The 13583-nt window shown below is 43.7% G+C and overlaps 1 protein-coding gene across 1 annotated transcript; it reads left to right on the top strand.

Annotated features, from left to right (window-relative positions):
* The first annotated feature begins 280 nt into the window (after positions 1-280).
* Positions 281-5309, top strand: SAP18 (Sin3A associated protein 18). The gene is made up of 4 exons (XM_089775595.1): positions 281-440; positions 520-629; positions 4048-4170; positions 4839-5309. The coding sequence occupies exons 1-4, from the start codon at positions 369-371 to the stop codon at positions 4993-4995; spliced, it is 462 nt and encodes a 153-aa protein (XP_089631721.1). The 5' UTR covers positions 281-368; the 3' UTR covers positions 4996-5309.
* Positions 5310-13583: the final 8274 nt, after the last annotated feature.

Here is a 13583-nt window from a genome sequence, read left to right on the forward strand (position 1 = left end):
GGTTGCACTGGACAGTCTGTCACGGGGCCACAGGAAATCCAGCAGCAACAAGCTGGAGCCCGCCCGCCCCTTGGTAAGAGCAGGCTCAGCGAGTGTCCCGGCCGCGCTGCTGCGTGCGCAGGAGCCGCTCCGAGGCTGTGGTTGGGCCCCGCGCGTGCGCACAACTAGGCCTTTCGGAGCGTCCAGGCCTCACTCGCTGGCCACGTGCGCGCGCCTCTCTCCAAGCGCTGACTTAAAGCGCGCGCCTCCTCGCTCCTCCCGTGTCCCGGCGGAGCGGCCGCGTTCCTCTCGCGAGAGTTTAACAGCGCCCCCTCCGCGACACATCCGGGTTCCGGCGCGCGGCCCCGTCCGGTCCGGCTGCAGGCAAGATGGCGGTGGAGTCGCGGGTTACGCAGGAGGAGATCAAGAAGGAGCCCGAGAAGCCCATCGACCGCGAGAAGGTATCGCGGGGCAGGCCCGCAGCGCAGCGCGCGGGGCGAGCGGCGGGCCCGGCGCTAACGGCCTGTGCTTCCCTTGCAGACGTGCCCGCTGCTGCTGAGGGTCTTCACCACCAACAACGGGCGGCACCACCGCATGGACGAGTTCTCCCGCGGCAACGTGCCCTCCAGCGAGCTGCAGATCTACACCTGGTGAGCGGCGCCGAGCGACACCTGCCGTCCCCCGTGCGCGTATGCCCAGCGCGCGCCCTTGTCCCAAAACGGCCTGAGCCTGCAGTGCCCCGGTCGACCAGAGACGTTAAGCAGCAAGAGGTGCCTGCGCCTTCTTCCTTGGGTGTCTCTGGGGCCTTGCACAGTCGTTGCAGGCACGTGCATCTGATCGCCACTTAAAACAACCCTTGACTGTAATAGTTGAACGTGGAAGTCAGAAAGCTGCTGTTGTCTCGGGTAGTGCTGCATCGGTTGTAGCCCTACTATAGGAACTCTCGTTCCTGAGATTGGAACAATTCAACGTGTAACTTAACTTCCTAGAGGTCCTTCCTAACTCTTTGTTACTAAGATGTATGAAAAAGCCATACCCCTGAATGATGGACATTTTAAGGATGCTAAATATTGGTTAATTAAATAGGTGGTTTAAATAATTATCATGAATTATCATCAGTTAGTTGACTAGTCTATAATCCCCCAGCATGTGAGGCTGACAGCCAGAGAATGCTGACCCCACTCCCGAGGCACCCCCTGCCACTCTGCACTGCTGCTCTGTATCAGAGACAGCAGTGCAGGGTGGCAGCAGCCCCTGTCTGGGGGGGAGTGGGTGAGCTCCTGGACCCATTGGGAGACTGAGCCTGGCTGCCTGCCCCTCTGGCTCCTAATACACTTTCATTGCAGAGCTGCAGCGGGGGTAAGTCCCAGATCTGGCACAAGCTGGGCTGCCTGCCTGCTAAAAAATTTACTGATGGTGGGAGGGAGTGGAATGTATATCGTCTATGGCATTAACCTATAAGCTTTTGCTTATTGATGAATTGACTACAGTCCTAGTACGTTTTGCCAGCATATGCGCTGATGTGCACACACTGTATCAGTGGAAGACATTCTGTTGGGGATTGGCCACTTAAGTTGCTTTTATTATGTTGATAGAAGAGCTGTCTTCCATCTGCATAAAATAGCTATGCAAGCTAGAGATGTAAGCAACTAGTCGAGTAGTGAGTTGACTGGTTTCTCCTCCCCACCTTGCTGCCTCTATTAGAGAGAGACAGCAAGGGTTGGAGCCAGTGCGGGCAGGGAACTGGCTTGAAAGCCAGTCCCCCCAGCACCATCTCCACTGGGGTCGGTAGAGGCATAGTGGAGAAACAGCGTAAGCAGGGACTGAAGCAGTCTCCCCTTGCACCAATCCCACTGCAGTGCTTCTCCCTTTGAAATGTAGCACGAGCCCCACGGGTTCCCTTGTCCCAGTCCCTGCTTGCCTCGGGTTCTGCCTCTCCTTTTGAAATGTAGCAGGAAGAGGCAGAACCCAAAGTGAGCAGGGATTGCTTGAGTCCCTGCTTGCCCTGGGTTTCCTGCACCGCCTCGCCCTTTGAAATCTAGCAAGAGTCCGGCAGGGCAGCTCTTACTATAGTTAAAAGGTAGAGGCACAGTGGGAATAGCAAGCACCCTACCCCACCCTTATCAACTAATCGAGTAGTGGAAATTCAATCAACTACTCAATTAATTGATTAATCAATTTAATATCCCTAATGTGAGCTAGTAATGGTACAACTGTGATGTTGTAAGTATGTTTTTGTAGTCTTCAAGAGATAAACTAAAATGTTATCCCAAAAGGTAGCGTATTATGTACTTAGTAATTTTTGTTCTATGTTTTGCACACTTTATGGGTGAGCCGTTTGTGTGGTATTCTTTGTATTGTGGAGAATGGATTATCTCTGGTGTTAGGTAGCAACCAGTGTTCTTTATGAACTCATTTTTGTCCCTTAATTTTAGTTTGGAAAACTAGCTCTGGCAAGCTGGGGGCCAAACAATGTTGCAAAACATTAGTTGTCTTCCACATTTGAAGAACGTTAAACTTATGTTGCTGATGCTGACTTAAAATTGCACTTTGTCCTAAAACTGCTTTGTCACAGATATCGTTACAACTATAAACTTTCCATATACCAAAATTTCCTTGAAACTTGTGCATCAGTAACACAGCTTAATAAACTATCTTTTCTTTTTGAATAGGTTGGAGTCCCAGTCCTGCTGTATTCATTTTAATGGGCACTGTGGACCCAGTTTTCATCACTGATGTCTGGGAAATTTTTGTCTTCAACAGAAACCAGATTAGGCTCTGTCACAGCACAATATCTTCGATTGACTGTTTAGAGCCTTGAGTGAATAAAATTTTTTTTGCATACCTGCTGTTATTTTTAGCCTAGATAATTGAGTCCTTTTGGTCTTGGAACCTTGTATTCAGGTTTTGAGTTGTGACTAGGGCTGTCAATTGATGTGCGTTAATGCCTGCAACTAACGCAGGGCAGGATTAATGCGTTTAATTTTAACGTGTTAATTGCAGGCATTAATGCTGCACTGCCCCTTTGAAGTGCTGCTCTGGCACCTCAAAGGGGCAGCGCATGAGGAGCCAGGGATCAGATGGAGTGCCCAGCTGACCCTTGGAAAGGCTGCCCCAGCGTTTCCAAAGGGCAGGGCAGCACAACGCAGAGCTGGGGATCAGCTGGGCACTCCAGCTGACCCCAGGCTCCTAATGTGCTGCTTCTTTGAAGCACGGGGGCAGTGTTTCCATGGGGCAGTGCAATGCGGAGCCCAGGATCAGCTGGAGTGTCCAGCTGATCCCTGGCTCTGCCTTGCGGTGCCCCTGTGATGCACTGGTGTGTCACAGGGGCAGCGCGTTAGGAGCCTGGGGTCAGCTGGGGAGATTCTGCTGTGTTTTAAAGGGGCAGTGCATGTGATTAATCATGATTAAATTTTTTAATTGCTTGACAGCCCTAATTGTAACTCTAAATGTAGTTATGCTTCCTCTCAGGATAGTAGCCATGATCATCTTATAAAGCTGAGAATTTTGGTTTTCTCTGTCAAGTGTTACAAATTACAATTTCTTACCTTATATTGGAGGCCACACCCAGGATCAGGACCTCTGCAGTAGAGATGTTACTACTACTTAGTGACAGAAGGTTCCTATTGTAATGATTCTGTAATCAAAATAGACTAGACAAAGGATGGAGATGAAGTCACTTGCCCAACATCATAGGAGGCTGTTAGCTGAGCCAGGATTAGAACCCAAATCTGAATCTCAGACCAATGCCTTATCTACTAGACCATTTTGCCTCCATGTTTAATTGGCATCTTATGTTTTCAGATATTTAGAGTAAGATGCTCAGAATGTTTTGAATAACTTATTTTTTTAAGATTAAATACTTTAAAAATAGTTCCTCGTTGAAGTTTTAAGTGACTAGCATGAAATACATATGTATATAAAAGCTGCACACATGAACTATTTCCTTGTTTTTATAATTGATAGTATGTGGTTAACTGTCACTTATCTTAAATGGGATCTGACATTTTTATATATTTGAGAATATGAACCATCCTGGTGAGTTGTAATTTCTGTTTTTAAATCTAGGATGGATGCCACTTTAAAAGAGCTTACCAGTTTGGTGAAAGAGGTGTATCCAGAAGCACGGAAGAAAGGCACACACTTCAATTTTGCAATAGTTTTTACAGAATTGAAGAGACCTGGCTATAGGTAAATGACATTTCTTCTCCAGGTTCATGGAATTTTTCAGTCAGCAGAGCTGTAAACTGATTTTCAATACGATATTATCTGAAAAACAGAAAACTGCATGGTGACTGCAATGTTTCTAGAGTTTTTGTTCAGTCCTTCTCAAAAGAGTGAACAAGGATTTGCCTATGAGGTGACCAACAGACTAGGCAACCACCCAGGATAGGTAGCTGCAATGAAAGGCTTATCTCTCCAGTAGTGTGGGGAATGACTAGATTCTCTACTAAATGCTTATGATCTTCAGACTGATGTTTTTGGCATAATGGTCCCATGTCAGTGATGTAGGCAATTATTTGTCAGTAATCAGTTTAAGGGCAGTGAGTGTATATTGTTATGCCATTAGCAGTGTTTTCTTTACTAGTCTTGTCCCCTTTAACTTGGCAGTTTTCTCTGATCTAAAATTTTAATGTTTGTAATTGCTGGATACTGAGTTGTGCTGTCTCTGTAGTGAAGACTGTCTTGAGTGTGAAGTGGGTGCCATCTTTGTATTCAGTTAGTTGAAGGGGTGTGTGTATGTGGGGGGGGACCCTAAATAATATTTTAAGGCCTGTATTTGAGCTTTAAATAAGTTTGCCATTTAGAGAGATGGACTCTTTGCCTCAATTTATTTGCATTTCATTTCCTCTTTGCAGGGTGAAGGAGATTGGCAGCACAATGTCAGGCAGAAAGGGCACAGATGATTCCATGACTCTGCAGTCTCAGAAGTTCCAGATTGGAGATTATTTGGATATAGCAATTACTCCTCCAAATCGTGCACCACCCCCATCAGGACGCATGAGGCCATACTAAGTGACATGTCACTTTGTTTAAAACTGGCCATGTATATTTCCACTTGGTAGTACTTGCTGCTTAAAACAGGCTTTTGTTTTTATTGCTAAGCAAGAACTTGAACACACAGTCTTGGAAATATGGGTTACTTTTAAATCTTAATTTTACTCTGTTTAAAAGAAAATATTTTAGGCTGCTTCTATCCTTTTCACAGTAGTTATGGCTTGAAAAGTAGGAATGTTCAGTGTTCTCTAAAATGTGAGCAGCATAGAAGTGTTACCATTCTGTTAGAAGCTGTCTTGTTTGAAATAAATATAATGCTGTGTCATCCAAAATTTAGTGTCTAATTAAACATTCATTACACATCTGATTTAAACTGTAAATGTCAGGAGGCGTTTCGACAAATTTTGGACTCTAAAATGAGGGGTGAAGTTTTCTTTGAATGACCCTGTAACCGACTTATGGGGTAAATGGAGTTAACTCTGTGCAAAGTCATTAGAGGATTGGGCTTTAAGTTTCTGAGGAGTAGTTAGTATGCGTATTCTGCTGTGAAGGTATGAGTGCAATTGCCCTCCCACTCCAAATAACTAAGTGAATTTCAGGGGAAAAGACTTATTAGAGTCTAGAAAAATTGGCAAAACTAGTTAGCTAATTAATCTAAGACTGTACCGTGTTAGTTGTATACAATGTGGCAATGAGAGATGTAAAAATCTTTAATTGCAAATGCTAAGTTTCCATTAAGAATATTTCTTAGGGATATTACTATACTACAAAACTTCAATCTTCAAAGTATGTCAAGTCTCTTGGTTAGGCTTGGGAAAGTAAAAAATCCGTTTCCTACCTTTTTCACTTTGAATTCCAACAAGCTGCTCCTGTTGACTTTGAATAACAATTTCAGTTGGTAAGAACTTCAATTAAATGCTAAATTTTCAGCTTTAAAACTCAGCCACAGTCTCTGCAAAGACCACTCCAAAACACTTCCTATATTAAAAATAAGATTCCACTCCCTATTGTTTCTTCCTTTTGCTGCAGTTTACTGTAAACAAGTACAGTATGGTATGTTAGCAACTTGCAAGTCAAAAGTATTTTCAGTGCTTGTAGGATAAATTATTAGGTAATTTTAAATATCTAATTAAACAAACCTTTCTAAGGTCCCAGCAGTGACTTCACTAGAAAGTAATAGTGAAAGTCAGGGGCAGGTTCTAAATGAATTTAATTCTTACCATACAGATAAGGGAGCAGAACTGTTTGAAAATCCTGATGGTGGTTTATGCTGAACGGAATGTGTTCAAATACAACACATTTGTCCTTTCAGTAAGACAGGTGCCTGGCAAAATCCTAGTTCCTTAGCTACTGCTCCCCTTTTCTATGGCTCCTTGGTTCTTAGAACTGTATAGGAGTTAGAGTCCCTGGGGGCCAAGATTTGAGGCTTCATATTAATAAGCATAGTAATGATTGCCAAGTCCACACACCTGACACGGCTAGTAAGTCTGCTTTATTTGCATTAGCTATCTACTGTAATACCTGTGCTCCAATGACTGACTACCTACTGGCTAGCCCATATCCAGCCAGAGTGCTGTGCTACCTCACTGGTCCTTCTGTAGAAAGAATAAGTTTGACTATGTACAAACAAATTCATCGCCAAAAACACTGCATCATTGACTGAAAACTGGAGGGGCAGGGCTCCCTATCCCACAATCCCATTCCTGGATCCTCATCTGCTATACCTCACCCATAGTCTAGTTCCTACAGTCTCTACTTGCTCCCAGTTCTTGCCCAGTGCCAGCATCTCCCACCACCTTTTGGCTCCTTGTCCTAGTCTCTTATCCAGGTAATCCCATAGCTACCTGGCAGATATTTCTGTCTTTCGCCACTGGGTCTTAGTTTGCCTCCTTGTGTGAGCTTAGTCCCCTTACTAACCATTTCACATAGCTTTTTTTAGGTATCCCTCATCTCTGGCCCCTGTATATAATTCAGCTGACCTCCTCTTCATGTTTCCTGGGTGTTGGGGCCAGGATGAGTGGTCACTGGCTGTACAGGTGAGAGACTTTGTTCTGGTGCGGCCTAGAGCAGCACAAAGCTGCGCTTGCAAGGAAAAACCTTTTTTAGGTCCTTGCATTATGGATAATTCAAATGGAATCTTTTTGGGAAAATTAAGCTGTAAAGCTCTAGCCCAGGGGTGGGCCAAGATCCAACATGCCAAGCCACTGGATCCAGCCCACAGGCTGCTCTGCCAGGACCCTTGAGCATAGAGCAGCCACATACTGCTTTAAGTGGCTGGCTGCTCCCTGTGGCTCTGCAGTATGAGGAAGGGGAGGCTTTGCAGAAGCCAGCTAAGGGAGCTAAGAGATGGGGCAGCCTGGGACTGGCAGGCAGGGAGCTGCTTAAGTAAGTGACTCCCAGCCACAGCCCGGCTCCACCACACCTCTCTCCTTTCCTCAACTCCCTGAACCAGGTCACCAGCCCTTCCTGACACAAATCACCATCCAAACCTGCAGCTTTCTCCAGGTTACAACCCCTTCCCCCAGGGCAAATTCCTCTCTTGCACCCATACTCCCTGCTCCCCAATCCCCTGCCCTGATCACAACCCCCTACACCTCCTGCACTCCAAACCCCTACCCTGAGCAACTTTCTGCACCCAATTTCTGTCCCAGATCCCACATCTCCATAGGAAAGTGCAGCCCATGGCCACTTACCAAAATCTTGGAGTGGGCCCCCCAGCAAAAATTATTGCCCACCCTGCTCTAGCCAATGTAACCATGCAAACTGCAGTTTTTCAGGTACTTAGAATGTGGCCAAATTTGAAGCAAAAAGCACATTCCTATCAAAGGCTCCTTCCCTCCCCTATCTTGGCCCATATTTCAAGTCCCTGCTTCAAGGTATTGTCTTGCCTCAGCATGCATGGCTGCAGTTGATGTCTTCTCATGGCCCCTTCCAGCCAAACATTTTTGAGGGTGCTAGAGTTTTTCAAAAACTATGTAATCATTTAACAGGACCAGATCAAAGCGTGGTTCCATAACATTGTTCCTGGAAAAAATTGAACCACTTTGGCTGAATTTTTATTTATGTATTTATTTAGGAAAATCAGCTGGAGGCAGACAGCTGGTCTAGACAATTTCACCTCAAAGGAAGAGTTCCAGGGAACTGAAAACTAGGTCTTATAACAAGTGGCAGGCATCCTTGGGTTGTGCTACTGCCTTCACCTAGCAGTTACTTCCATATCATGTAGTTTTTGTTTAATATGACCCTATCTAATTCATGGTCCATTGTGGTAGGATTTTAAAAAGTGATCAATTTCCTCATTTCAGATGTTTACACCCAAAATTTCACACTGGTGTAACTGGGCATCTGGATACAAAAGGAGGTTGTGGCAGAGGGGTGGTCACAAGGCTTTTGTAGGGGAGTCTTGGAATTCCCACCCTGCTTCTGTGCTGCTGGCAAGGATGCTTTCTGGGCTGGGCAGCCATAGACCAGTGCAGAAATGATGGTTGCAGGGTATGAGGAGTGGGGTACCATATGTTTGAGCTTTCCTGGCAGCTTCCCTGTCAGGTTGGAAATTGACAGTTTTAGCTGCAGCTCCTGCACTAGGGAGATGTGACAACTCAAGCCAGAGCCCTGCCTGGGATTGGGACTGATAAAACAAACTCAGTTCTTTCGCCTGTCCCAAGACAAGCTAGAACTTCCCCCACAATTGCTTATTCCAGCCACCAGGTGTCACTGTGGATTAAGGAAGCTGAAAGTGCAAACATAGGCCTTGCTCTTGGAGCCCAAGCAATGAGGGGCAAGAGACACAACTTGATTCCCATGGAGAATTATGAAAAACAAGGGAATAGGAGCACTGGGGAGACAAGATCTGGAACCATTAGAAAATACTCCTCTCCAGAAGCTGGAACTGAAGCTGTGGCTCCTGCCTGCAAATGTGTTTCATCCCATTCTGGCCTATAAGGGGAATAATCACTTTCTATTGCTCTCGATTACTTCATTAGCTTGAGCCCCTCAAGCTTTGTGCTGCTCATCCATAGGTCTCACATCTGGTGATGAGCCGTCTAGGAGCCAATATGGTTCCATGTGGTGGAATTTCTAGTTTTTCCTGTTTGTTTTCTTTTAAATTAGGAAGACGCATACAGGGAAAAAAAATTAGTCTGCAAAGTCTAGCCATTAGGAGCCCAGTGCAACCTTAATTTGTAACCCTTTGTGTTATATACATTATGATACAGTCTTTAATTATATGACCATATCCTATTTTCTTCTTTCTGCCTCCTTCAGTGCATGGGTATGCAGTGCCCTGGGAATGGATAATGAATAGTATAGGTAGATAGTGAGGCTGTTATCTGTAGTACCTCATTTGTTTTGGAACGTGCAAGATGTGTAGTAAATGAAATAGGACAGCAGAGGAAGAGACAGAATAGATTCATGGTTAAGGCTTAGAAGCAGATTCTGTCCCTGGTGCATAACTCCTTTAGGCGGACAAGTTGCTTAAACCAAACTTTCCACATGTGATCAGTAATAGAGAGTTTCTGCTTTTTCTGAGCTCTTGACTAGAGGCACCTTGGGCACAGATTTACACGCATTGTGAGTGTTCAGCACTTAAGTGAAATCAGTGGTAGCTGTGCTTTACATAAAGTAGTTCACGTTTTATAGCACGTTCTATAAGTCCCACGGTGGGCACTGTAATTTAGTGGATGCTTGTCATAGTCTGGGCTTTAATCTGTCTCAGTTCTTAAACTATAAAAATGGAGACAATACCACTAGCCCTCATTGCTGAAACAGATACTGCAATGACAGCACCACAGAAACCCTTCTGAGGAAATTAATTTTGGTATTAACTGCCATGTTTGAAAGGTGTGTGGTTAAAAAAAAAAGGACTGATGAGACTTAAGGAAGGATAAAAAGAAATATCAAATAGCTGGTCATTCACCATGCAGTGTTCTCCCAGGAACTGAATGAGGCTATGGCCTCATGGAATTGCTAGCATAATGCATAAGCACAGGAACAAAGATGGCTGGACAATCCTGCCACTGGCACTTAACATTTGAATGCTTGACTTTGGCAACTTACAATTTTTAAATACTATAATTCAGAGATAACATTCATGGAGGAGACAGCTCCTGCACCTGATGCGTAAATGCACCAAAGGAGCTCCTTGTACTCACAGAGCCTCTGGTCATAGAGAGGCCAGGCTCTCAAAAAGAGATCTTCCCCAAAGAGTGTCCCGAAAGCAACTCTCAGGTCTAGTCTACACTGAAAAAGGGCTGCCTGTATAGCTGTATCAGCTCTTTTTACCAGTACAGCTATGGAGACACAGCTTTATTGGCAAAAATGTGCTTTTGCTGCCTGTGACACAGAGGCCACTTGGTCAGCAAAGAATTTACTGTTCGTTATAAACAACTACCTCAGACCTGACAAGCTCACTCTATACTGTATTGCTCAGTTGCCTACAGCTGCACAAACTCAAAAATGTTAATGCAAAACCATCAAACACCAACAATAAATGTCAAAACCACCAAGCAGAAAAAAGGAACAATATGAAGGAATCATCCTGTCTGTGAAGAGTCACAAAAACTTGATTCAGTATGTCACAGGCTAGGTAGCAAAAGACACATTGGATCCATTCACTGAGCAAGCATCTTGATTGAGCAAGGCTGCTTCATGACACACTAGGTCCTAGCTCCTTGGGGCTAGCAAGCTCTGCCATAGACTGGGATGGGAATCTACCTTATTAGAGAGGAAAGATAAGTAGTATAGATCCTAGTTTGTGTTTTGTGAATTTGTTTACAGTATATGTAGCCATTTGTTTTAACCACCCTCACTTGTCTAGATTTCAATCTCTATTTTTTCTTAGCTCATTTTTCTTTTGTTATAGAGTAATTTAATGCACAGATTGTGTAATACAGGTGTGGAAGGCCAAAATAAAACTGGCAAACTGGGATACAGTTCCTTTGGGAATGGAGAACCTAGAATTTCTGTAGGTATCTAGTGGTCAGGGGCTGGATACAATGGTACAGATGGAAGGGACTTTGGGGTTGGGATGCTTCTATTGTCACTCCACAGTGCAAAGTCAGGCCTGACTTAGCCTAGAGGAGAGTGCTTTGGGGGGGGGGGAATAGATCCTTGGAGAACACCAAAAGTTACCTCTCTCCACTTGGAATACTTACCATTTATTCCTACCCTTTGTTTCCTATCTTTTAACCAGTTATCAATCCATGAAAGGACCTTATCCCGTGACAACTTACTTTTCTTAGCTCACTTTTCTTTTGTTATTGGGCATGCCTACACTTACTGTCAGACCCTCCCCATCCTTTATGAAAATTGGCTTGTGAATATGAATATGCATAACTTGAAGATGCTTTAGACAAAATACCTACCTCATGTAACATCAATTTGAATGTTACAATTTGCTGAATGTGTATATCCTATTTTTGGGCATGTATCATTCTGGTAGGTGAAGTTAGAAATATGAAGGGTTGATATGTTTATAGTTCTAAATGTGTTAATGAGGGCCACTAAGTGATGCTCCAGTTCTTAATGATTCAGTACTCAAACCAACAACTTGCAAATGGTCATGTTTGTCTTATAAGCCCCAGCTGTGCTTGATCCTAGAAAGACACGTAACCATGCCACCTAGTACTGGAATCCAACTCGAACCTGGTATTTTCCCATGGGGATAGAGGGTGCATGCTGAACAAAAGGATTCCTGCCCAGGGAGAAAGTCTAAGCAAGTGGAAGCTATCACCTTTTGTTTTTATCTGGCTTTTGAAACAGCCTGGCCCACCTATGGAGCTACAAGAAACTTTGAAGAAGCTGACACTCTTTACCTGAGATAAGAACAACCGTTAATAGTGTAAGAATTTGCATGCAACAAGTTTCTTAGGCTACGTCTACACTGGCCCCTTTTCCGGAAGGGGCATGTTAATTTCAGCGATCGCAATAGGGAAATCCGCGGGGGATTTAAATATCCCCCACGGCATTTAAATAAAAATGTCCGCCGCTTTTTTCCGGCTTTTAGAAAAGCCGGAAAAGAGCGTCTACACTGGCCCCGATCCTCCGGAAAAAGCGCCCTTTTCCGGAGGATCTTATTCCTACTTCAAAGGAAGCTAGGAATACTTTGAAGTAGGAATAAGATCCTCCGGAAAAGGGCGCTTTTTCCGGAGGATCGGGGCCAGTGTAGACGCTCTTTTCCGGCTTTTCTAAAAGCCGGAAAAAAGCGGCGGACATTTTTATTTAAATGCCGCGGGGGATATTTAAATCCCCCGCGGATTTCCCTATTGCGATTGCTGAAATTAACATGCCCCTTCCGGAAAAGGGGCCAGTGTAGACGTAGCCTTAGTGTATAAGAACTAGCTAAGGGTTTTTTATTCATTTTAACTTAGTAACTTACTTTGATCTTACTGTTTTCACGTGAAATACCTAAATCCTACTTTTTGTACTTAATAAAAACACTTGTTTATTATCAAGCCCAGTCTAAATAATTGTTACCGGGAGAGATGGGAGGGAGAGTGACCACTGTGCATCTTTCATTAATAAACAGGGCAGACCTCATTTTAAGCTTTATATGTGTAACATTTTTACACAGCGTAAGACAGACTTATTTGGGGTTTTGGTCCCATTTGGGACTTCATGATGGAGGTGAGGTCTTTTTGAGATCTATGCAGAACTGGCACCAGAGTTTCAATGTCAGCGTACCCACATGCAAGGCTCCATATATATGAAGAAACAGGTTGCCACTCCAGGGCTGGATTAAGCTCTTCTTAGGCCCTAAGCACTCTCTAATTGTAGACTATGGTGATATGCCATTTCTCCCTTAAATTAGACTATATAGAAATATATAAGGGAGAAATGGCGTATCACCTATACACCTAATATCTCCCACTTTAATTTTTGCTCTTGAAATTGGCACACAGTGAGAAATTCATGGCACTTCATTTAAAATAACAGCCATTGTGTTGTATACTACAATTATACTTAGGATTCACTTGTTAATAAGCTGATAAGAAAAGTAAGATGATGTTGCTGCTGCTACAACTGTAAAATCCAGAGATCAATGCATTGCACCACAGAACTGATAACTTGGCAACATTGTGTCTCATGATCGTTCAATGTCACTTATGAAATAACAGTACATTAGCTGATGCTGGCCATACATCTCCATCAGAAAGTGGTTAGTAATAGCGTAGAGTTTCTGAAACACAACTGTGAAATGCAAACACTAAGCACTGTTCCCTCTAACGTTTTCCCTCCTTGGGCAAAAACCCTAGATATAAATATATATTTTAAACAGCTCTTATGTATGGAACACAAAAACTTTAAAACGGGATAATTAACAAGGAGCAATGCTTATGATGTTTATTTAATATCAAATAAAAAGAAAATTAACACTATCCTGGGACTACATGTATTTTATAATCCGTTCTAACAACTCAAGCTAGTAAACACACCAAAGTGCATATTATTCATGCATAGCTCAGCTTTAAGATGCTAAAGCAATGTATGTGTCAACTGGAAACAGTCATGGTCTCCTTGCAAATATTAATATAATGTTTACTTATACTGGAAAGGACAGAAAAAGGCATACAGTAAGGCTTATATTGTTTCTCTGGGATATCACCTCT

Source organism: Pelodiscus sinensis, chromosome 1, assembly GCF_052426305.1.
Source record: "Pelodiscus sinensis isolate ZL-2025 chromosome 1, ASM5242630v1, whole genome shotgun sequence".
In the NCBI taxonomy this organism is placed as follows: domain Eukaryota; kingdom Metazoa; phylum Chordata; order Testudines; family Trionychidae; genus Pelodiscus; species Pelodiscus sinensis.